The sequence below is a fragment of the Calonectris borealis genome, chromosome 16, assembly GCF_964195595.1.
Source record: "Calonectris borealis chromosome 16, bCalBor7.hap1.2, whole genome shotgun sequence".
Classification (NCBI taxonomy): Eukaryota; Metazoa; Chordata; class Aves; order Procellariiformes; family Procellariidae; genus Calonectris; species Calonectris borealis.
In genome coordinates this window covers 10,236,522-10,262,934 of record NC_134327.1, presented here as the reverse complement: position 1 = coordinate 10,262,934, position 26,413 = coordinate 10,236,522, and the positions used below count along the sequence as shown (strand labels likewise).

The 26,413-nt window shown below is 35.7% G+C and overlaps 1 protein-coding gene across 5 annotated transcripts in view; it reads right to left on the bottom strand.

The window, feature by feature from the left end:
• The window catches only part of TRRAP (transformation/transcription domain associated protein), a 101,807-nt gene that overhangs the window by 51,049 nt on the left and 24,345 nt on the right, over positions 1-26,413 (bottom strand). For 3 of the 5 annotated variants that reach the window (XM_075165217.1, XM_075165220.1, XM_075165218.1), the window contains exons 23-46: positions 24,018-24,196; positions 22,740-22,939; positions 21,740-21,957; positions 21,403-21,600; positions 20,461-20,721; positions 19,314-19,475; positions 17,988-18,084; positions 17,418-17,539; positions 15,777-15,947; positions 14,958-15,026; positions 11,011-11,130; positions 10,559-10,678; positions 10,047-10,211; positions 9,459-9,640; positions 8,974-9,172; positions 8,427-8,555; positions 7,516-7,782; positions 6,750-6,956; positions 5,241-5,399; positions 5,023-5,157; positions 4,721-4,831; positions 3,310-3,456; positions 1,005-1,218; positions 184-309 (exon numbers count right to left, since the gene is read on the bottom strand). In XM_075165217.1, the coding sequence (XP_075021318.1) occupies positions 184-309; positions 1,005-1,218; positions 3,310-3,456; positions 4,721-4,831; positions 5,023-5,157; positions 5,241-5,399; positions 6,750-6,956; positions 7,516-7,782; positions 8,427-8,555; positions 8,974-9,172; positions 9,459-9,640; positions 10,047-10,211; positions 10,559-10,678; positions 11,011-11,130; positions 14,958-15,026; positions 15,777-15,947; positions 17,418-17,539; positions 17,988-18,084; positions 19,314-19,475; positions 20,461-20,721; positions 21,403-21,600; positions 21,740-21,957; positions 22,740-22,939; positions 24,018-24,196 (3,958 nt within the window). The remainder of the gene's footprint in view (positions 1-183; positions 310-1,004; positions 1,219-3,309; positions 3,457-4,720; positions 4,832-5,022; positions 5,158-5,240; positions 5,400-6,749; positions 6,957-7,515; positions 7,783-8,426; positions 8,556-8,973; positions 9,173-9,458; positions 9,641-10,046; positions 10,212-10,558; positions 10,679-11,010; positions 11,131-14,957; positions 15,027-15,776; positions 15,948-17,417; positions 17,540-17,987; positions 18,085-19,313; positions 19,476-20,460; positions 20,722-21,402; positions 21,601-21,739; positions 21,958-22,739; positions 22,940-24,017; positions 24,197-26,413) is intronic. The other 2 variants (XM_075165219.1, XM_075165221.1) reach the window with 1 other exon arrangement.

Here is a 26,413-nt window from a genome sequence, read left to right as displayed (position 1 = left end):
AGTCCCTTTCTTCACAGATGACAGACATCTCAAGCTCGCCTTTCTAGTTAGCTCCAAATGCTTCCCACAGCTTCCTCTGCATGATACCAGATTTCAATTTCCTTATGGAAAATAAAAGTTCGTGACAAAGATCATACTCATTAATGGGCACTCTACATACGTCTAGAGATGGGGGAAACTTACCGAAGAGCTGAGAAGGGTTAGCATTAGTGGCCTTTTCATAATTAGTAAGTCCTTCATAAATAACCTTTCCAACTGCAGCATAAAGGCACTCCAGCTCTTCATACTTTGAAGCTACACTTGAGGTACCTGCAGCATTCAGAGAGATGTGTTTACTTTTGGTAACATTAGTCACAGAACAGGCAAGAAACAGTTATGCTGTGAACATACAGTCATCTATACCATCATCGGAACTTCATCTTGCTGTTAAACAAAGGTAACACAGGCAGATCCCTCATTTATGTAAACCTCTTCATTATACAACCAATCTGTCTTCTACAATAGTGTACCACTACTTCTAAAGAACGCATTTTGATGAGAAGTCTTAGATTACGGATTTTTTTTTTTTAAGAAAAGGTTATCTAAATTAGTTTATATTAAGACACAGCATATTACCTATTGTCTTTCTTTTTTACACTCTATCTCCCTTCCCTGTTTTAGCAAAACAGCAAAGCTTAACAACTAAAAAATTGCACTTCTGAAGCTGAAAAATTATAATTGCAAAAACACATTAAATTTATAGCATGCATTTCTTGAACCAAAGTTATGACAGCCACAGGTTATTAAGTTTTTATGTCAATGGATAATGATGTATTCCACATGATTACTTATTTCAGCTTTTCTTTTTTTAAAGAGAGGTTGAAAGTGCAAGCTAAAATGGACCGTTAAATGCAGGAATCATAAAACAGAATATTAGCACATTCCAAAGAGTGTCTTCACCCTGCCCTTAATCACTTAAGTTATGCAGCAATAAAGGATAAAAGGAGGAAGAAAATACCACATACTTGGTTCTGTAGGGAAAATACCCATCAAGCGAGAAAGCAAACTGTGGACTGCTCTCAAAACCTTGGTGTTTCCACAAGTCATACAAGCTGCTACGCCTCGTTGCAGGGGTTTGAAGCTGCTAAGGATAGCAGGGGGCTGCAGTACAGTTAACAGGAAACTTAAGACCTCTAAGCCAGTGCAAATGTTGGCAAAGTTGGCCTGATTGGGTTGTTCCTGAAGAGAACACATACAAAAACGCAGTGACTGGGGGAAATCGCACAAGTATTACACAGATTAGTAAGTCCAGATCAAATCTGTTGAAAACCTGTAATAAAGTTGAGTTTTCTACACTAGCGATGTTTCACATCAATCTTTTGGATAAGTCATGCAATATAAAACTGTAAAAAACAAGGCGCTATAAAATCTTTAACCATAAAAATGTTACTTAAGCATTTACAGTATGTTCCCTCTGATGTTTTTTGTGGTCCTCAGTTTTGAAAGTTGCCCACAACCTTGCTGGTTAGAAATGCTTTCAACAGACGATAGTTGTTTTATCTTTTTGTCAACATCTTTCAGAGACAGGCCTTCAGTGAAGAGCTAAAACAGCATATCCAATATAGCTTAAAAGTTAGAAAAGGGGGTATTTGGAACAAAAGGAAAAAAAATGAAAATAAAATATTCCTAGACGTATCTTTGGAAACCTACAAAATTATCATTAAGATAGTAAATTAGTCTGTTCGCTGCAGAAGCTTTATTCGTTTTTCTGAACCTCCTGAATAACTGATGACACATAGCACAAAATTAAGATATAAAATTCCTGTTCCAAAGGGCTTATATCCTTGTATTAAGTAAACATCAACCACGTCCACCTTCCTGAGGTCTGAGGGTGGTATGGTGTGTTTGTTTTGAGGTGGGGGAAGGAGAAGTGGAATGGGCTAGGTTTTGATTTTGGCTCGCTCTTAGATGCGGTGCACTTTTTCCACCTTCCCCAAATTCAAGAAAGATCATAAACTGAAAGATTTGTCTGAAAGGCAGAGGAAAAAGATAGCAGTTCATGTTCCAGAAGCACAGGAACTCTCTGAATTGCACTCTCTAAAGTTATTTTTACACCTCCACCATCTTTCCCTCTATTCCAGAAAGGGAGGGCAACGATGGTCTGTACATAACATGCAGCTCTTCTTCAGCAGCCAGCACGTAGATGCTCACAACTTTCTCTGTCTTCAGTGCAGACGAATCACTTAAAAGTCATGATTTTTCTGAAGTCATATTGCTGTTGCTGCACAGCGTCCATCACTTGGCACTTAAATAGCTTTGCAACTGTGTAAGCAAGGAAGATGAGTAGGAGGTAATCCTTGTGCAACAACGGTCAGAATTGACTGCAGTTCTTCCTGTTGTAGGCCATCAAATGCCATCAACAGGAAAAAATTATTAATTTTAATGGCAATTTTCCCTCAGGTTGCACACTACTTGGGAAAAGCAACAAATATTAGCTCCCTAGAGCACTATCAATGCCTGTAAACCCAAAACAAATGGAGCCACATCAAAAACTCTCCCAACGGAGGGAGAGAAGGATGAAAGCAAATACTTGCCCTTTCAAGGACTATCTCGATAAAGACACCAGCATTATGAAAGTATAGCACATTTAGATCAACATTTGGAAAAAGTGGGCCACAGTGAATTTTCGTGCAATCTTAGACATTTTAAAGTTTCCAAAAGTAAGATATATTACTCCTTTATTCAAAGAAACAGAAAAGTGACATCAAGAGAGCTCCTAAAAATTTAACACAGTAAGAGTTGCTAGTCTATTAAATAGTATGATACAAACACAATAGGTGTAGAAAAACTTATTTTGTGGCAAAAAGCATATAAATAGCATACAAATAATAAACAAAATATGTTGTATCATCAAATACAGGAAGCTAGCCTTTCAGTGAACTCCATATTACCATAACGTAGTCAGAAAACTAGGAACCAATAAAATAAATTTGTAAATCTTCCTACTAACAAAAAAAAAAAAAGACTAAAACAAAACAAAAAAACCCAACAACCAGTAGGCTATCCAAACAAGCGAACTACAACCTATTTCAAAATCAAAGTCATACAGGAAGTTACTCCACCTGCTCCTAAGTTTATTTTAATATTTGTAAGTACTGCAGCTATACAAATTATAACCACTGATGCAATTCACATACTTAACAACATGTATTTCGCTACAAAGAAAATATTGAGACTGTAAAAATCAGTATCCAGACATTGTTAGCAAATGTCGTCAATCAATATGTGCTAGTGAAACCTAAAGACTTACAGGACTAGAATGTTACCTACCACAGTCATTAGCAGCTTATCAAACCACTGCAACTTCAGTTCTGATTTTGGCCACATGTCTGGTCGTAAAGCTGTTTTCAGAAGGTTGACACAGCGGCGAGACAGCAATTCCCCAGGAGATCCAGCAGTGTTTGAGTTGTCATTGACCTAGCAATTAATCAGAGTTAACAAAATGACACACTTTTGTAACCAACTCATTAATTTATTACGCATTCCAAGCAAGCATATAATTTCTTATTTCTGAAATGGATAAGCTTAAGTAGTTTTATCAGTATAGTCACAGAGTATTTAACTGCATAAAAAGCTGACAACTAATAGTGAACATCACAACTGGTGTCTAAACTGCTAGCTAATTACCCCAAATCACCCATCAAAGGTATATTAAAAGAAGTTTAACCCCATACATTATTACTACAACTCTGAACATGCTCAAGATGGTTAATCTTTTCTGTTTCCAAGGTATCCATAAACATACTCGATTCATCTTTATACTTCAAGAGCACATCTATTCTGTCCAATGGACTGTGGTGTTTAAAATCCCATGTTACTTACCAGCTGAGTCTGCTGCAGAAGCCATAAAATTTGTCAGCTTTGAGCTACACCCTGCTAACTTTCCCCACTCTAGAAAAGTTAATTCTTAACAAAATTTGGTGAAAAGCTTTAGTTCTACATGCTGCATGAAAAGAAGTAATTCTGTGTATTTGGAATTGAAAATACAATCGTTATACTTAGATACCTAATTGACATAGTTTTTTGCCTATTAAACTCTCTAAATATTCTTCAGGTTTTGGGTAAAATATTCTTGCCATTAAATCTAGGCAATAGAAAAAACATACTTTGCAGCATCGGGCAAATATATAAATGAATTAAGGAAAAACACTTATGGGAACTTTTTGAAGTCTTTGCCTGGCTCCAGCCAAATGCTACTAGTCATGCTTATTTCAATCATATCACTCCTGACATAGTACTTGCTTGAAAACAGAAAGTAAAGAACAAAATGCTAAAAGTGATCAACAGCACAGTAAAATGGAGACTCTTTCAATTTCAAAATCTGGATTGCAACCATTCACATTTGAAGTTTTAATTTCAAAGTGCACACTCCCTGCACCAAGCTATAAACGTACAATGCCAACAATAAGAAGCTAAAGCATACCTCTCATGTATAATATCCATCATTTGTGAAATGAAAAACATGCAGAAACTGGTTATCAAATTCAACTTCTTTCCTCCTTAAAATAAAAACATTCTACTTTTTGTACAATTTCACATTAAAGTTTCTGACCTTTCAGCAAAAGAAAGTATACAAACACTAGAATAATCCAAGCATAAAAGGACTCTTATGAAAAGAGAGATTTATGGGTTTTGCTACTAATGACATATTGATATTTGCATATCAGAATAAACATACTACCTGGCAAGCAATTCTAATCAAGAAATTCACAACTGTATCTGTATGCTGCTTGTCAATTGGCTTGGAAAGAAGTGCATCAGCTCCTGGCAAGGACTGGCTACGTCCAAATACCTGCATATATACAAAACACAAAAACCATAAGCAACATTGAAGAAGGATAACAACAAGCAGGACAGATTTAAAATATTTCCTAAAAGTACAACCTTCAATTCAGGCAGTTTTGAATTATGTGCAAAAAACAAGTGAACTAAATTGCAGGTTATAATGTCAAAGTTTCTGAACAAAATCTGAATTTTTCTTACAGCACTTATTGCTCCTGTAGCTGTCCTGAATCGTTTTACTTCTTGGCCAGAATCAACAGACAATCCTCTTTTAACAGCCGATGAGGCAGAACTTGCTCCTTCTCCACTTGCACTTGAATCCATATCTGAATCTGGCTGAAATATCAGCAATGTGCATGTTAAAAAAGCATTTAACTCTATAACAGTTCAATCTTTACCAGTTTATTTAGACTTCCTACCTGCTGGTCTTTAATTCTTTGCAATTCCCATTTAATAACTACTTCAGCAAGATCCACAGCTAATTTTCTTTGCTCTATCGTAACACTGGGAGTGAAGCCCAGTCTCTGCATGGCACTAACCATATGCTGAACCAAGTGATGTCTCACTGGATAATAAACCTGAAAAGATGGTTTCACAGTCATGTTAGCCATTAACCAATAAAATTCTACACAAAAACTACCGAGTTGAAATAAAGCAAAATGGTAAAATAGTCTTTAATCCCAAAATTTGCTAAATCTGTACCATGTTCAAATTTTGCAAACCAGAAAAGTAACTGGTTGTCCTTGTTTCAGCTGGGATAGAGTTAAATTTCTTCCTAGTGCTGTGTTTTGGATTTAGTATGAGAAGAATGTTGATAACACATTGATGTTTTCAGTTGTTGCCAAGTACCCTGCTAGTCAAGGACAGCTTCCATGCTCTACCAAGTGCAGGCGGAAGGGAGTATAGCTGGGACAGCTGGCCCAGCTGGCCAGCCGGGCATTCCACACCATGTGACGTCATGCTCAGTATATGAATGGTAGGCGTGTTCCAGGAAGTAGCGATCGCTACTTGGTTATCAGGCAGCGCGGGTGGTGAGCAATTGCATTGTGCATCGCTCATTTTATATATTCTATCATTATTATTATTATTATTATTATTTTCCCTTTCTGTTCTATTAAACTGTCTTTATCTCAACCCATGAGTTTTTCTCGCTCTTACCCTTCCGATTCTCTCCCCGTCCCACTGGAGCGGGGGGGAGGAGTGAGCGAGCGGCTGCGTGGTATTTGGCTGCCTGCCAGGTTAAACCATGACACTAGTGCTTTGAAAAAAAAATTTTGGCTACAATATTCAGTAGTGACTACTGATTTCATGTACCCAAATGAAGATGTTCTTCTGAAGATACATGATTTTTCTCAAGGACCAATCATTCCAATTTTTTGTCTATCCTTTTAGAGATCTACAACTCATATTTGAACACACTTGGATATTTTTTCAAAAAGCATTGAGGCATCAATTCCTGAAAGGTGACTTAAATGCATATTAGTTATCTGTCACTTTGGATCATATTTTAATATGCGTTTTCAAAAATGCTCCTATATTGACATTCTGCAACATTCCCCCATTTGTTTAATGTTTCCCAACATACATTAGCTGGAGTTAAAAGTTACCTAGTTAACCCCACAGAATATTTAAAGTCAAAATCTTCACAGCCCTGTTAAAGAGCACTGCTAATGCACATCCAATGAATTAATCTTACAGACTTTCACCTAACATTTTGAGTTCTAACTTCAATCATGATAAAGCTTAATAAGTTGTTTGCTATTTTATTTTAATAGCTGTTTTCAGTTTTAAATAAATATCTTTGCAGACAGCTGATGCCTTTTGAAGCTAAACCATATAAATCAGATTACGTTATTTTCTAATCAAACTGCAGTTTATCTCCTTGATATCTGAGATACAGTCACTACCAGAATAACTGGTACAAGTACCTTGAAATGTTGTACTATCAAGTGCAAAATATGTACTAGTTGGGGAACTGTATGACCCTCTTCCACAATGATTTTTCGTGTCCAGTGAGTCAGCATCTGATGTCCATCCTCCATTCGAGCAGGCACAGCTGGAGTCAGAATAGCCATCGCTTGCCTGACAATAGCTCGGGCCTCCATCGCATGAGCTTTTAGAAGACTGTGAAAAACCTAAACAGCAAAGTTTCTGATCAACATTAATATTATACATATTTACAAAAATAAAGCATTTAAAGAAAGAGAAACTACAACATATGTTTTCTAAAAAACATGATTTTTTCCTAAAGGCCCATAATTTGGTAAATATATGATGATACTTCATTATGTCTCCCTTACGTTCCCTTTTTCTTCCTCCCTCTCCACTGTCCAATTTGAAGTTTTCCTTTGGTCCCCACATTCTGTCTCAACTGAAATGTCTGTCTCTCTTAAATGAAGAAACATTACCGATTTTGTTAATTCAACCAAAAGGACTTCTCATTGTCCCATCTACTCTCTCTGTTTTCACTTATCTTCAAACTTCTTTCTATAATCTCCTATCCCCAAAAAAATTTTTAGTAATATTTGGCTTGCTGCTTCTGTATGTTTGTTGCACATGAATTGAACTGTTACTTGTATACTAAGTATCCAAAACTACTGTGCACCCTCTACTCTGCACTTTAAAATAAAAGAAAGCACACTACAGAACTTATCAACATCCCTTAAGTGTATGAATACAAGCCATAGTCAATACCTGCAGAACTATCTTCTTATGTATGGCAAATTTTGCAATGATGTGTGCCAAAAGCAAATGTCCGCTGTATTTGCACGCTGGATCCACACATGCCTTGGACAAGAGGCAAGGCCAAGCAAACGTCATTAGGCGTCGTAGTTTGCTGTTCCGGTTTTTGTTATTGTCATGAATGTGATGTGGAGCGTGTTCAACCAGAAGTGTGGCAAACTGCAAGAGATATATCCTGAGAGAATCCAGCATATCAGCCTGTTTTTCCGGATCAAGTACCTAGTCCCAGGGATGATCAAAGAGGAGAGGAGGAAGGTGAGAAAAAACGAAACAAAACAAAAAAAAACAACTTCATTATCTATAAAAGCAAAGTCCTAGTTTTTTGCTTTTTGAGTGGGTTTAAGAAGACTAATAACTATAACCACATTTTTGATTCAGTTTAATACTCACAAAACAACCTCCTGAGGTGAGAAGTAATTACTTTTAAGTAATGAGTATATCTAGGAACTTCCGAAGTGCTAACCCATTAAAAAAAAAAAAAAATTAAAAACCCAACCCTCACCTTCAACAACATCTATTTTAAAACTGCTAACTGGTTCAATGAAACCAAAGTGAATTACAAAGATACCAATGTTCAGTCATAGTAAGCTTTGCTTATGAAAAAGACTAGAAATGGGGATTATATGGCTGTAATCCCAAAGACAGATATTGAAGTGAAAGAGATCATAAACTGAAAATTGTAAACCAATCCTACTGATGACTGTTCGATCTCACAACCGTTCAAAGTTATGATGCGATTTGATGTAACTCATCATAATATTTAGAAATAGCACAACTAATTCAAATCAGGATTGAAAAGCCAAATGAGAGGAACAACTTTTTGTTTTAATTTTCAAACACTTAATGTAAACAAGGATTGTTACCTTTGTTATAAAAACGCTAGTGATGCTTTCTGGATTATCTCCTTCTGGGTTTGGGGGTCCCAACAGCTGTTCACCTTCCCCCTTTTCAAAACTGTACAAGAAAGCAGGATTCAGGATATGTTGCAGCACCTACAGAATATAAAAAAAAAAAACCAGTTATACTCAACTGTTGGATTCTTCTAATGGCAATCAACATTCAAATAATTTCACATGCAAACCTGCATGTTAGACACACTCACTGCATTACAAAAGGAAGCTATATCTAAAACCTTAAGAAAGAGATACACACAGATTTTTTCGTCCTCTTTCCCCCCTCCAAGGGCAAAGATTCTTAGAAAGTGTAAACTAAAGTAGTCAGTATTGAAATCAAGATGAATTGCTGTCTCTGTTTATTATCGCTCTTCTTCAGGTATGATATTTTCACCTAAATGGCTCTGCCAATTATCAAACTCATTGACATTTAAGTAAGCGAGTTTTGTTGCCCTAGTTCCCAAGAAGAAAATTAAACCTAAATACCAGGCTGCTTTGATTTAATTGCTTTAGTTACCTTGGCTTTGAGCTCATCTCCAAAGTTTGGGTCATTGAAGTCTACAAACCGGAAGAACAAAGCCCGTTTTTGGGGAATACTGTAGTTTTTGGGGATTTCTTCTTCCATGTATTCCTTTAAAAAAGTCATATTGCAGAGAAATCGACCCGTAAAAGCCCGAAGCAACTGGAAGAGCAACTCTATATCACCATAATTCCTTCTGTAAAAACACACAAAATAAAAAGCTTCTGTGAAAAAATACCCAACCGAACTACTATGCTGATGACTTGGTGAAGAAACTAATCTTGTTTTAAAACAGCAGAGGGCCAAGAGCAGGCAGTAGCAGAGGCATGGTGTTTGAGCTAATGGCAGTATTATGAAATATATTAAACTTTCTCTTCAATAACTGCAAACCCTTTTTAGTACTCCTGTATACCTTTACAGTATTTTCAAAATTAAAAAAAAAAAAAATACGCAAGCTATAGGAAATAAATGTTTTTACGTACTTGCAGTAATTCAGTAAGCAATATGCCAATAGCTTAGGTTCTTTCCAGTTTGTTGCAGCCATATTCTCCTTACGATGTCTCTCCTGAAAAGCTTCACTCACCCATACACGTTTCAGCTGATTCACCAAGGAATGTTGATTTGCTAACCAACATTCATCATTCTTAACAATAATACTTATGATCTGTCAAAAGCAAAACAAGACAAATGCACAGTCAACATGCAACAGATCGGTCAGTAGAAACAATAATAAAAAAGCACTTCTTCACGGTCAATTAAGGGTTCTAAAATATTTTTTTAAAAAGTCAAATAAAAACTAGTTTAGATCAATTTTTAAAGGAATTTTTTTTTAAAAGTTTCTGTTGCCATGTTTTCCTCTTGTATCTTACTTGATTGAAAAAAAGTATAGTTCATTTGACTCTCTTCTCCCTTCCTAGGGTGACTCTGACTACAAACGCTTTACATTTTTACAAGTGTTTTTCTAAGAGCTATAATACGCACACGCATAGTTGAAAGCCTGTATGTAACAGGCCTGTAGCTAAAGAGGTTTTAACTATCTGGTGCAGAGACAAACAAGAATAAATGAATACCTTGATAGCCTGAAACTGAAGATCGAGACGCATTGTGGTAGTGCTTGGAGAACCAGGTCTAACAGCTGCTTGGGTACCAACAGGTAACAGTAGAGTGATAAATCGGTTAGGATTAGCTGCCAGTACATCTCGTAGAGGTTTGGCATCTTTATGTTTTAAGAAACTCTGAAAAAGGGGAAGAAATAATTTTAATAACAACCTTTAAAAGCAAAAATACCAAAAGGCTGTATCATCCTGTAGCTTTTATATTCTTCACTAAAGTTGCAGAGATTATATTTCACATGCACTACAACTTCAGTAATAATCCTACATGATCTGGAAAGGTGTAAAATCAACATCTCAGGACAAACAAATACAAAACGGACAATAGGCACCCTACAGTCAGAGTAAGACCATGATTAAGGACTACAAGGTCATACAGGGAAAAAAAGATGGAAAAGATGAAAAACTTTTCATTCACCAGATTTGTGAAGATGAGGACTTTCTCCTGGTCCCCTCCCCACACAGCTTACCATAAACATTCTGCTCCACTGTGGGTCATTTAAAGTGGCTTCCATCATGAACAGCTCCACAGTCTGGGATGGATGACGTGTCAAAAATTTTATCAGTGGTTCCCTGAATGGACTGCCAGCCTGAAAGATTCATAAAGCTTAAATTAAAAATGCAGAGTACAGAGTATTTTCTACTAATTTACTAGCACTCAGAAGAATACATTTGACTTGGCATTTATGCAGATACAAAACGTTCAGAACTTCTATGATGAGAATTTATTGACAACTTCAAAACTTCACTTTTAAGAGTTTAAGACAAATGTTAACACTTCCTAAAAGGCTCGAAGAGCATATTTGTTTATTTATTACATCAAATGTTCCCACACCATGTTTAAAATATTATCATTATTATATACTAATGTTTAAAAACACTATAAAGTAAAAATATCAGCAATGTTAACTTCCACTTTTACCTCAATTAACATTGCTCGTTCTGTTTTCATAACAACTTCCAGCAGAGGTTTAACCAAAGTCTGAGGGGCAGCTGGGATCAGATGGAATAAATTTATAATTGCTGAACAAATCTTCATTTCCTACAGGTAAAAAGAAACACGATTAAATTAATATTACCAGCTAAATATATAAAACCAGTATCACACATCCTACCTCTTTTTTCCTCTCTATATTAGCATAGACAGCAACCAAATGCGAAGGATTAACATGTATAGAGCATCTACTTACCATGATGTATAGAGAAAATTGCTCTTGTGGAAGTCTGCCCTTCCCCCTTTGTAATATCATGGTTTAATTCTATTTTCTTGTCAGTATAGTGGTGTTTTACAGGTAAGAGCTAAACACTGTGTAATGATAATAGTGATGGGGGAGTTACGGAACACTCACTGCACTACACCAAGTGGCTCATGCATCAAAAAGCCAGACTTTCCTTTCTAAACAATTTCTCATATGCACTCCACAACCCCAGACTAGACATGAAGAAAAAGACAGCTTTCTCACAGCACTGTTCAGTATATCTTGCAAACAGCTGGTTACTTCAATGAAAAGTCAGCTCTGTTCTCCCACTAGATATTAAATTCTTCTGAAGTCCAAAATAATTTTGTGTTTTACTTTCATTGTGTAATTTAAATGGGGACTATATTTCAATTAACCAGAGTGTGGATTTTCTTCAGTAAGAAAAGGGAAAACAAAAAACAAAACAAAACATCCACCCTCATCATCTCTCTAAACCCAATTTCTAGTATGCAGTATACAAAAGAATATTATCAAGTGCATTGCATTTCCTCAACTGAATTTAAACACAAAGTATTAGCCCCACTCCTTTAACATGATCTGCCTAGACAAACCCCCACAAGATTACTCTCATGGATTGAGGTTCAGGACTCAGAACACGTACAAAGTCTTTTGAAAGCACATACGCCTTCACAGAAACTAAAAATCCTGCTCCTCCTAATACAAACATGCTTAACATCCTTAACAGCAATGTTATGAAAACAACTCTGCCACAGACAAACAGAAGACAATTCACAGCACTGCACTCAAAGGCACAATGCACTCTGCCCAAAACACAACAATAAAACTAACAAATCACAGTTTAAAAAAAAAGAAAAAAATTAAAAACAAACAAAAAAACCACAACAACAAAGAACCTCCTGGTGCCTCCACTGAGTTTCTCACCTCTACCCCTTCCGCAGCAGGCTGAACCAAAACAGAAGTCACAGCATGAAAAGAAAAAGCCCACAAAAATATCAAATAAATTAACAAATCAGTATATGCTATTCTTCAGGTTGCAGTCAGAAACTGACTTCAGTAGGGTTATTTTCTTATCTCAAACTGAAAGAATGGAGACAACGAGTATCTCCCATGCTCTGAATTGCTCTCCTAAGAGCTAAGATGAAAAGCATCCTTTTTTCTACTTGTACATTGTTGAGACAGCTTCTCAAATATTTGTACTGAATAAAAAGATATTAGAGATTACTAAGTCGGGGAAACAATATTTTAGCATCTTCAAAGACAAATTTGTCCAGCATCAATCATGAAACCACTTTCAATACTTGAACTACCAAGCTATCAAGTCCTTCTAATAGGCAGAATCTCCACCGTGGTGCCACTATTCATGAGAGCGATAGTCAGAAGCAACCATCCCTTCAAAACTTGTTTTTTCAATTACCAGACATGACCCAAAAACCACGCCTTTCCTTGGGGAGGCAGAGAAGAGAGGAAGAAGGGATTTAAATCAAAGATTTTGCTCATTGGGCCAATGAATTAGATCTTAATCACTACTTAATATGTTATGTTTTAATTTGTTTATTTATCTAAACAGGCAAGTCACAGTTCAGGAACATAGTAGGACTGTCATAAAATTATTTAGGTGAACGAAGAGCTTAGTTATTCTGGCATCAATGTGGATCTTTACAATAGTTGTCAATTATTATGCAGCATTTTTAACTGAGATGTCTGAAGTTTTTAGTTTGTCTAGAATTGCCATTTACATATGAAAACTCATACCATAGATTTTTGGACTGTTTCATTAAGAAGCCTTGCTGACTAGCCACTACCTGCACTATGCTGGAGAACTGCATGACAACACCAGCATCACCATCAAATGGCACCTTTATAATGTGCTTCTGGAAAAAGATGAAAACTCTTTAGGTCAAAAAAGTTACTGTAACAATGCTCTAGCAAACATAAGGATTTCCTGACCAATTCCGTTCTCCACCTAGATCTAACCACTCATTCAGTCTGAATGATGCAAACCTACTCCAATAACACTCCCCAACATTGCTTTTAAGTGAACAGCTCAGATTTTGGAATCTCACTGTGGTCAAGAAGAAATCAGAGTAAGTGAGAAATCAGAGTAAGTGAATGGCCAGCTACAGTAACTCTGACCACCAGTTTCACCATCCTAGTTTTTCCACGTTTAGAAGATGCAGCAACAGCGCACTGTACAAATGGACATATGAACACAGACGCCATAGCAATTGTATAAAGACCACCTAGAGTTTTTATTTTTAAGGAAACTCTAGAGCAACAAATGGGGGGGGGGAAAGTAATAATTCAATCAGCTTTGCAGTCACACAATTCTATTTGAAAGTGTTTCCATAGACTCCTCTCCTCCCTCAAGATGTGACAGTAGATTCCTTCTCAAGTGTCTGGTGTGCACCTTCCCCTCAACATACATAGGTTTGAAGCCAACAGTAAAAAAAAATTACAGGTTTAGGAGACTAAACACACAACTACATAGAAAACATTAACAGAAAACATTAAAAGCAGAAGAGTTCACAATTAAATGTAATTTAGGGACAACTAAAAACTGTTCTAAAGGTGCCATGTTGTGGTTTGAAAGACTATTGCTACAAAAAGATCTGCAAGATACCTGTAATCATCACGTTTGAGGAAAAATGAATCCCAAAACAAGAATATGAAGGCCTTAGAACTACTCTGACCTGAGTAAAATGTGTTTAACTGAAAAATGCACAGTTTTTAAGTTTAAACATAAGAAACAAATTCTATTCCATTAGAGAACATCTAGGTCAAATACAAAGCAATGACTAAATTCAGATTTAAAAGCTCTCTTTACAATGACAGGAAAGAGTAATGAAAAGCCATTAAGCCATTTTCATGTTTTGAGGGGAAAAAAAAGCCAATCTAATTTCACTCTAATTTGAAAAACAAATAAATTAATAAAACTCCCCCCAATTTTTTCCTAGTTGCAATAATAAATCTCAACACTTAATATAAGTGATTAATAAAATCTTAATAGAATTATGGGACTTCTGGTAATCTACATGCAACAACACTGAAGCAGGAATTCCCTTCAGTGCCATATTGCTAAGAGCACACAGTGTTGTCATTATGCTGTGTAATTTTCCATTTATAAGAAAATTGATCAGCTTCCCATAGTTCAACACTGAGGCCATTAGTTTGGATAGGAGAGAGATTTTAATGTGATCTCAACTAGTAAATATTGAGCTTGTTTTTCATAAATTATATTTAAAATTAACTGGGATTGTATTATCATCCTGTATAATTTTCAAAAGACTATGTTATGAACATCAAACACATTAGTGAAAAAAGAGGGATTATGCTGCTGAGCTCATCAGCCATTCCAATGAAGAACAGATTTCTAAGCAGAAAATCCTGAGGAAAAAAAAATAAAAATCAATGAGCTACTCCCACACCAACCTGTATAGAATAGGCTTTAAAGTAACCATTGTCAGCAGATAAGAAGCTCCTCTTACTAAGATTTGTAACAAATATTCAATATACATAGAGGTTCATTAGCTTGTAACAAAACATCAGTGTGTAATCAGTTATGGCAACACTTACAACTGAATGAGTTCTGTAATTCCAAAACATTAATACTATTTCTTTCTTGCCTTCCCACATAAAAGCATTAACTTACATTTCCATCACTCCGTTGTCCACCTTTGTGTGTAATAACTACAACTTCCATCCATTTACGCAGGTGTTGCTATAAAAAGAGGATAATGAGTATTATTCTTCTAATTATACTGTTCCATTTTAGCAAGTGACAGCATATGCTACAAGAAAAGAAGAAGTAGAGGCAGAAATGATTGTTTGAAGGAAATAACGGGAAAAATTATTAGTTATTTTCATTCCTTCAGATTGAAAAGTTTTGTTGCTAAAAATCCTCTCCATACTCAAGAAAGCAGGGGTTATAAGAGTACATACATTAAAAGGCACAAAAATCTGAGGTTTGACAGGCTTACACTTGTTCAATGATTTGCTAGATATGTATGCATTTAAATATCTAAATATCCATGGCAAAAGGATAAAGAATTCACATACACAGTTTATAAACTGCAAATAAGAAGGCAATACCTCCCACCATTTCATAAATCAAGAAAACACCAAAACAGACTTAGCCCACTAGGAAGTAAAACATATTTTCAAGGGTTTCCTTAGTACATTATGCTGCTGACACCTTGTTTAAAGATAATTTGCCCAAGCAGACCTTAGCATAACTAGGTATGTCTTCACTAGAAAAGAATGACTCTCAACTTTCTGGCTTAGTAGCTCCTTAGAAATTAACTCAAAATGTTTAAAGATTTTTTTTTCTATTAATCGTGAAACAAAAATCTTTTACTTCCAATGTATACATTGAGTCACCAGTGAATTGTTCTTTGACTTTTCAACAATATGAATATAGCTAAAAGCAAATTTCTTCTGGAAGAGCTTAAGAAAACTTGAATGGGCTTACCATCATCTGGTCACAGAATTTATCATTAAAAGAGTTTGGAAAAAGTCTAGTGACAGATGTCAGACGATTCACAACATTCAGTGTCAGACTTCGATAGTCTCCCAACATCATAAGCAATGGTCTCATGTGTGTATGAATTTGATCAACTTCTATGGTAGCTCCTTCCAAGAACTGCAAGAGAGTACAGGATTAAGACACAGATGGAGAGGGGAGCGACTTCTCTGCAAGCATCTTTCTTAAAATAAATTCTGCTGACTTGATTTTTCTTCTTTTATTTTTTACTTTCAGAATGCAATAGCTTAAACAATATTTATTGCTGGAAATATATATAGTGACCAGATGGATTTGGGAAGCACTTAAGTATTTCTGACACACAGTAGGATATTCCATAAAATAATCAAGTAGGAGATCGTAACTAAAGAGGGATTGAAAAACTGCCACAGCTATGAATTAAATACACAGCTATGGACAACTACGTAGGCACTGCTTTATTAAGAACTGCCTGTGAATCTGGCCGAAGGCAATAGAGCAAATTTCTGTGTTACAATCTGCATGCCTCCTGAGTAACATAAAAGGTCAAAAGAACCTGGCTGCAAGCAGCCAGAGAGAGTATTTCCTGTCATAACCAAACATCCTATGGGCACGGTTTTATCACAGGAAAAACTGATCAGAAAATCTTACACCAAATGCATAGGTCAGAACAACCCTCATTTGCTCCCTCTTCCCTCTCAACCCAACTGTGTTGTCAGCAAGCCATAAATAATAAGTACGTTCCCTTTCATGACCAGAGTGACATGAAAAGACAACGTCTGACCTCTAAACAGTCAATGGTCTAAAGAAATGTGAACCACCAGTATTACTAATTATACTCCTTGTTATATGCCAGCCAATCTACACATCATTATAAAGAGGCTATAAGTATTTTTGTTATAGTTTTCTATATTTAGAAGAATGGTACTAAAATCTTGCTGAATCAGAATTACGCATTTCTACTGGGCAACAAATCATGATGAGAGAATATCCTTTTCCCTGTCCTTCCAGCTTTTTTACACTATAACCTAGCACCCACAGAACAGACAGTGTAGCGTAGCACCACATAAGGATACTAATTCTGACCTTAAACAGTACAGCCACAGTCCTGTTCCTTAAGGTAAATGCCACACTGTGATGCAGAGTCTAACTCTGCTGTATTGCTTACTTTTCCAAAACCAACTATGGGGTCTCTACCACTTCTTTTAGGAACAAAGAAGAAACACGAGAAAAGCTTTTACAATAAAGCCAGGCGTGCACATTTGGGAAACTGCTGGGAAGGACTGACACTGTTTATTTAGAAAAGAAGATACATTTACAAAGACCAGACAAAGAAAGACCAAAAGACCGGACAGAAAGACTGAAAGACTTACCATGGTCCTTGTCCAAGAGCTTATACTGCTTAATTTCAACAAAAGAAATTTTTATGGCTAAGTTCAAACCCCCAAAAAACCACATCTGACAGAAACTTAATTATATTGGTGTCACTAATAAAAACTTAACAGAGCAGCCATTATCTCCTGTAGAGAACTTTCCCAAGAAGCTTTGTAACAAGGAAGTAAAGCAGAGAGAACAATGGCCTCAAAAGCAACATCGTTTTAATACACTGACCTTTCTCATGCATGCTTCTCCTGCCTCCTGCAGTTCATTATTTGTTGAATTAAGTGCCTTGAAAAGTGCAGCAATGATTTTCTCTCTTGACTGAGGCAAGTAATTGCAGGCAGCTAGAGCATCTGCAAATACCAAAGTAAATTTGTTCTTTGTTAACTCAATTTCAAATGAGATGGGGAAAAAAAACCCTAATTCTATATTTCTTCTCTTCGAGTTCCTTTTATTTCATCTTAAATTACAGACAGCTAAAGCATAGCATGCTTTGCCAAAAGCAACAGGCATCATAAAATTGTAAAAGAATGGAAATTCTATTAATAGTGTTCTAAAGTTTTCCTAATGCCATATAACATAATCAGTCTAAAAATATTTTGAGTTCATTTCAGAAACTAAATCCTAGTCATTAAAGAAAGCAGTGATACTTTCCCATTATCCTCCATTAAACTGTGACCTCTAGAGAGCAGTCATCAGTCTTCAAGCATTCAAGTTTTCTGCTGATCTTGGGAAGAAGACTGCCTGTTGCTCACAAGGACACTTATGTATATCAAATTTTGTTTAGGAAGTTTTACTTACTTAAGGCTGCAATCCGAAGAGGTACAAGTGATGGAAGACTTTTGTAACAAGGTAGTTTCATTAAGGCAGCATCTTCAGCCTCACACAAATTCAGTAACTGGGGAAAAAAGTAAACAATCATTTTACCATAGTATTGCAAATGACGTTTGAAACGGTATTATCAGTTACTTTTTGAGTCTTGTTTCCTCAAAGAGCCAAGTTTATGCAAACACACTAATCAACCTCCAAATTTTACCAACAGGCAAAAATTCTACTCAAAATTAGGGTATAAGTTCCCATGAAAACCGGTGGTTAGCCAGAAGCATTGCCACCAGAGAAAAGTCAGGCAAAAATTAGCCATTTTGCGTTTGTTTGGCCAATACTTAGCTGGTCTATTTGCAAACAGGCTGCTCATATGATAGAAGAATAGGTCTACAGAAAGGCTTCCCTCCTGAATGGCAGTAATAGTACGGAAAATATTGAGGAAAGGGGTAAGCGAACAGAAGGAGATTAATAGGGAAAAAAATGTGCTGAAAATCTCTTCAGTAATTCTAATGGTCATGGGTCACTGCCCGGAGGGACAATTCTTTCCTACAGAATTTGCAGGCCAGTATTTTCAATATATGTATATGGTTTTTGTTAGAAAACACTGAACAGGTTGAAACAAAGTTATTCAAGTTAACCATGTCCAGGTTGCACCTATATCCAAGAACGCTATTAAGATTCAGACCTTCACAATACCAATATATCACTCTCACCTTTACAGACATTTTTTGTTCTACAGCACTTTGATTTTGTCTTAAGGAAAAAATAAAGGATCCTCTGCATTGACAACTATACCCCATACCTGCCTTGCTAATTGCAGTTACTGTTGCTATCAAATACCTTCTGAACTTATGTTTGGACAAGACAGCTAGGAAACCAAGGGACTAGACAATTTCTCTAAGTTACATCCACACACTAGTTTTATATCTGATTTTACTTAAACTGTTAGGGACTCAAAACCTTAACAAACAATATCTATGTTTTAATGGTACAACAATTTATTTAACAGACATACTGTGCGTAAAATAAGACCTAAATATGAAAGTTAGCGCTACTAGACTAGGAGTATAACACCAAAGTTCATTTCATATATCTCACACACATTAGAATATTCTGTTTAGCTCAGAGCTATTATGTTTTAGGTAAAGGCAGACCTCAGTTCACGTTTGAAAAGGTAAATTCTTACATTTCAGTGAAAGTTTAAAATGCACAGAGAAAATATGTATTTTTAACAATGAAAGTTCTAACACCGTCACTACTTAAGTATCTACATTCAAATATGAGAACATAAAAAAAAAGTACCTCTGTGTAGAAAACCTTGTGTTCCACAACATTTAGATCCATTGTAAACAATCGAGGTTGCAGGGTTGTGCAAAATGTATTTCCCTCCATCAGGCCAATCTGGGCATTTGCAGGTTGATGCCTAAGTAAATGCTTTTTAGGAGGAACCATGTCTTGGAGAACCTACACAATGTAATTTAGATTACTGAATTAGCAGCCTATTCAAATGACCCCACAGACCTAGCCACTAAGAAGACATCATTAGTCATGGCTCCATTTGCTATTGTGGCTCCAGATGTACCTCTTTAGAAATCACTAAGCAAGAAGAAAAGTATTTCTCTGAACTAATTTAATTCACAGTCAGTTAGCAAAACAACTCAGTATCTGTAATTATTACATATTCTCTGTGAACAGATCTATGATATTTAATAACTTCACATAACGTTACAAACAACAAAGAAATTCATAGACTTAAGCATTTCAAATGTTCAAGTCAAGAAACAAGAATATTTTACGCTCCTAAAACATCAGAAAAACAAACATTCATGTAAAGTTTTTTTCCATTACACCAACTTTTCACTCTCCTCCATAAACACCTTTAGCAAAATATCAATTCGGGGGCTTCTCTGTATGTTCCCAAACTACAATAACGACATCTATAATTTCGTATGTTGTGGTGGCCCTTAGGGCTTATGTACGTTTACTCGTCTTTCAAGAGAATGAATGCTACTAGCTTTAAGGAGTATCGAGCAAAAAGTTGTTTCAACCAGCTTTGATCTTTATAGTCTCTTTCTGGACAGGGAAAGGTATAGCAATATACCTCATATTTAGAGAATAACACAACACTGAGGTTCAAAATGCAATATCTACCTGGCCTAGTCTGATTGATGGTAGAACAAACAGTTCATAATTTCAGGAAGTAAATCAACCTGAAGACACTATAAATACTGGCTAAGTAGTCAGGCACAGCTTGTATGAATCTCTATAGTACTCCAGCCACAGTGTATTTTAGAACAATGAAACCTAGCAAATGACAAACATATGCTAACAGAGCACTAAGAATTTAATTCACTAATGTGGGAAAATGTACTCAGAAAAGCATTTTGCTAATCCAAACCGGTAAACAACTTCAAACTCACTTGGAATTTCAGTAAGTATTTCTGCTTACCTCTTTATGTGGCTCCATAATCACCGTGACACTTTTTCCAGTGACCTGTGCAAGTACCTGCAATGAATGCATGGCCTGTTTTCTCACAGTAGAGTTTGGAGAGGTTACTTCTCGAACGAGGTCATGTGTTACATGATGGAAAGACTTCTCCTGTGCTGCTAGGATTTCTTCTGTTTTTTCTTCATCTTTTAACGGAGTTGCACATCTAATCAAAAGCTGTTCTAATGTGGTCTTTGCCATAGCAACTGCTCCATTGGAAACCTAAGGTATCATAGATTATTTTTATTAAAAAAGTACAGAACAAAGATCACAAATTTACACACTACTCATCAATGAGCTTAGCATTTGATTTTGATGAATCCTCTGCAAACAGCTAAAAACATAAAGCTTAAACAGAACACATATTCAACTAGTCTTCCCACCAATCATTCCAAAACTGTGAGTTGCAATGCAACATAATTTTATAAACAAACTCAAGTGCTGGAACCTTTGGCAATGTTGTCACCATATGATTCACAATTGAGAAAAGATCAAGGAGCCGATTCTCTAGGTATCTATAACTACATACAGCTTTTTGATAAGATGAACACCTTTCAAACTAAACACAGAAAGAAGAAAAAAAAACCAACAGTGTTTTTCATGCAAGTGACAGTGAATCTAGTGTTTTTTCACTGATCTGAATGCAACCTGTACATTTCTACTCTGAAGGAAGCAAGTGTAATTCCAACAACTTTGGCAAAGTTACGTGGAAAAAACAGACCTCATTCGTAACTTCAGGTCTATGTTTAAGTTAAAATGACTAAAATTCACTCATAAATATCGCAGATATGATACATTCTGAAGTTAAGTAAAATCAAGATTAGCAAGAGTTCAATCTGTGTAAATTTAAGAACAGAAGTTTGTTTCCCCCATACTATTTGATATAATTCATGCATTAAATACCTCTCCAGTTAGATCCATCATAACAAAGAGAAGTGCCTTCAGGAAAGTCTGCTGGTTCTGGAGGACCCAAATTAGTGGCAGTCGTTCCATAAGAAACTTAATTGACACAACACCTCCTAGTTTAGCATACCAAGCTTGTTCGTAACAGCAAGCGCATAAACGTTCCACAATGTACGAAAACAAGGGAAGCTGACAAGCCTGAAAACAAAGAAAATGTATTCGTTTGCTTTTTCAGCTCACTGGTACCTCCAAAATTTTAGAAGCAAAATTGCATTGGCTGAAAGTAGATCATTTAAATACTTTTTTTTCTTTTTAAAAATATAGATATATATATTACCCGTTCCTTTGAACCCAAGATAATGCTTGCAACATCAAATATCACTGCTAGAGCCACCTCTCCTATTTTGCAGAGTTCCTTCTCCTCATATGCCATGCAGATTGCTATGGCATCAATAAGCACCAGGGGATCCATGCCTTTTGACCCATTTTCTTCGCTATGAAACATGGCTGTGCTAGGCTGGCTTCCAACCTGATAGCACTGCAGCAAAAAAGGACCTGTAATTTGTATTGGGGAAGAAAAGAGGGAGAGAAAAAAAAAAAAAAGATAAAACAATGGATATTTCAATATGAATAGGCTTTCAATTAGACTTTACTACTCCTCTGACTAGCTGATGGCTAAAACAGTAAGCACTGTGTCTATTTGCATATAAATGGATTGTAAGGCATTCTTCACTCTTAGAAGAAAAAAAAGATTAAATCTACTTGAATATTTTCTTCTATGCACTAGACTAAGCACTGCAAGAAGAATTAATTAAAATGAAGATTCATAAAAATTCAAGTTACATTAATGTGACAACAAAGAATGATATGCTTATAGCATGTCTTTTCCCAAATTACTTGTCATACAGTCCAACTCCGAACAAAAGGTTTACTTCATAGATATAAGACACAGCAGTGCTCTAACGTTTACTTAGTTCCTTTGATGGTCCTTCAAAACCACAAGTGGAAACAACCCAATCAAAGATCATCCGCAAAAATAAGTGTATATAAGTTACACAAATGCTCTGGAAACATACACTGTTCCAAGCTATAATTATTTCATTACCTGTAGCATTTTAAAAGTATTATTAGGTGATTGCTTTTTAAAACTTGCTTAATAATTTTTCACTGCTCAAAAGAATTAAAACATAATTCAGCCATCAAACAAAAAACAACATATCTACACAGAAGCAACTGCAATATCATGACTTTCTTAAAACAAATAACTATTAGAAAAAGTATAAACTTCTCCACCCCTCTCAGAACAATCCAGATGATCTCTATTCCACTTTACTTACCACATTGCTGAGCAACTGCCACCATTGTGTAATGGCGGATTAAGCTGGCCACAAAAGGCAAAGCACTAGGCCTCAGATCTTTGATGACTGCTGACATGAATGCCCCTGTCAATGCCTGTTCAAACGTTTTACGAGCTGGAGTATCCTGAGCTTTGTATCGATGCGAAATAATCACACTGGGTATGGACTTCTCAGTAAAGCTGAAAGACAAAATTAAGTTCATTATCATCCTAAACTGCAGTACTGGCAGCTCAATCATGAGCATCGTCAAGTACTTGATTTAAAGTTTGCTCTCGATATCTAACTCCTTCTCCACCTCTCTTTGTCCCCTCATTTTGATAGAGCTAGACCAGTTCACTCAGTCGGTATTAATTTTGTCAACCACTGGTCTCAAACATGATGGATAGCTCAATTTCATCAGGAACATTTAAAGCCAGTGGTTCAGAAGAAGCCACGTATATTACAAATAATAGGTATACAGGCATCACACTGCAACTCAATTACAGAATGTCATTTTCAATATTTTGACATTTTTCCCTTTTTTGAAATGACATTTGATTTTAATCTTAAAGATTGAAACATTATTTATCAAATCACTGCCCAACAAAACCTATTCATTGCAAAGCTATATTTATGTCAAGTCTAACAAGTCCAAATTATAAAAGCTACTATACTCTTTAGCTACATTTACTACACTGCAAGACTCGAAGTCAGCACACTCTTTGTGGGCAAAGATGTCAAAGTTGTCTAAAAGCAATAAACTCATTAAGTATCAATGACTAAAACGGTAAAAGATGTAAAAAAATTCAACAAAAAACTCCCACACTAAGACAAACATAGGTTACATGTGTGACTATGTTATAGTTTGGTTACTAAATGAAACTGAATTTTGCATCTCTTTCACTTTAGTAAAAAGCTAGATGTACACACAAAACATCACAATCTAAGTTAATCTTTAAAACGCAATTAAGCACCAGAATATTCCAACTATTTAAATATATTAAACTAAAATTAATTTTTTAAAAAAAAGTCTGATTATATGTAACAGATTACACATTGGACTGTGATTAGGGGAAGAAAATTAAAGTATGAAACATTAACACATGCCATTGGCATTAAATAACATGCTGACAAAATTCCTCTTACTGGAAAGTCCTGCATTGATTTAAAAGGAAGCAGGATAAACCAGCAGGTAAAAATCCCATGAAGAATACATTGCCTAGACTAACCATTGTCTCTAATTTAGGTTATTCTAAAGGCACTATAAATTTTACATACACATTTACGTTTAAAGAATTGTCATACTTGGGATGTGCAAGAAGTTGGTATAATGCATGTTTATTATCATCCAGGCTCATCATAGCTACTAAAAAACACTTGATTACTTCCCACGCTTGTCTCCGATAATACGGTTCTGTGTTAGCACTCTTCAAACAGTCCAGAGCAGTCTCAATTGCCTATAATGAAAAAAAGATAGATGGTAACCAAACACTTCTTGTTCTTAATATTACAATAAGGTGATTAATCAACGGAACAATATCTTTAATACATATTAAAAATAACTTTAAAAGTATGTACAATTTGGACTGCCCAAGTTAAGAAATGCAGAGAATGCCTGCAAGAGTGGACTTGAAACTATTATGGTATTTCCTGTGCTTTTATAAATGCAAAGTTTCATGGCAGGTACATTTACTTCCACGGTCAGAAAGCATTTGAAGTCATGAGTGAGGTACACCTTCATTCTCCCTCTTCCCCCTCAAGAAAGTTTTCCTCACCTTCTCTCCAGCAATAATTGCTGTGCCTAATCCCAATACACTGTAGGTATACAACGCATTTATACACACATGTAAATGGTACCAAAAAATGTTCTCTTACAAATTACTTTGTCATATTTTCCATGCAAACCAAGAGCTACATCACATATGATGAAATGTCCTTGCAAACAACTTCTAAACACTGTTTTCTTAATGGAGATAGTATTCTTCTTTTCCTTTGCAAGAAGATTCATTTAATACATTTCAGAATAATTCAAATAATCTCTTAAGATATGAAAGTGATGGGGGGGGTACATCTTTTTGGAAAATTTCTATTTTGCATATATATAAAACACAGCTAGATACTTTCTATCCTTCCCCAAAAAAAAAGAAAAGAAGAAATTAAAAACAAACAAGACAGGCATTAAGTAAAAACACACAAAGATTGTTTTGGAGTGCACAAAATAAGAAATTTCAATACTTGATCAATTGTAAATAAAATCTAACCATTCGTGCTTAAACAAGATTATGCAGAAAAAGACTCTGCTACAAAGAAGTGGGCATTTTCCTTCTTTGAAAGGAAAACCATCTTTCCATTTACTGACTTAACTAGCTGTAATCCCATCACTGTTTGAATAACCTTATCAGCATCTCAATGGAAAGAACAATGAGTTTTACACAGACCACCAAAGCACTAAAAGAAAAATGGATTTCTCATTTTCAATTTATTCCATTTCTTTTTCCTTTTAATTTGACATTGTCTTTTTATAGATACAAAGGATTCAGCAGATAACATTATTTCTTGGTCAACGCCAATTACAGTATTTATATGTATTCAACTCATCAGTTTCAGTACAGAGGAGAAATCGGTAAATCTGCATTTTAAGAATCTTGTTTCGAAGCTATTTTTAAGCCTGTTGGCTGTATGGAGCCAAAGAGAGGCAGCCGCCTGTAAAGAAAATTCTTTACTACATTCAGATCATATCTGCCTATGAAAGTGTAATTGAAAAGGAGGGTATTAAAACTCCACAGGCCAAATTAACTCAGAGTCCAGCTTCAGTCTCAGATCCCAAGACATAGACACAGATTAGATTGCTGTAATTAGTGAGAACCAAGCATTTGTATACACTGAGATTGTCGGATGAAAGCCACTACAAGTACAAAGTGGTTTTGCAGCTATAAGAAGTACTATACCCAACTTAGAGACAACAAACAAAACCAAATCATTGGAGTCATTAGAATAATCATCACTGAGGAATTTCTACAGTAAGTTTTTGGTACACTTCAAAAAGAAAATAGGGAGGTTTTAGAGTAGATTCCCGCTCCTAATCTAAGAATTACACTGAAGTTAGGAAGGGGAAAAAAACGCACAGAAAGCATGTACTTGGGCCAGCTTAGGTCCCTATCCTATCACTTTGTAAAAGCAGAACAGCATGTTTAAATCTGTTATTTTGGGGGTGACACATGAAACAGTTTAAAGCGAAAATGAAGAAAGAACAGTTTGGCAAGCTTCTGCTAATTTTGCACGTCAAAATGAAGCAAGAAGTTAGTGTAGGTCTACCTGCCTTACATGGAGACTCTCAACTGATCATTACATAGTAAAAAAGAAAAAAAGCTCTTCGCAGTGATTTTTGAAACCACTTTTTGTACTTTACCTGCCAAGTCTGGCAACTCAAAAATTACTGGAAACAAAAACAAACAAAAAAACCAAAACATAAGTGGGTCTAGATTCTGTTTTTTCATTACAACATAAATTAATTAGAAATCTCTTTGTCTAACTGGAGGGATATGGAAAAAAAAAATCAGGTATGCATGACATCCTAAAACCTACTTTTAATTATAAATTTTATAATGTTGAGATACTCATTAACTCATATCTGGAGCTGGCAGACATACCCCATATTTTATCAAGGTTTTACA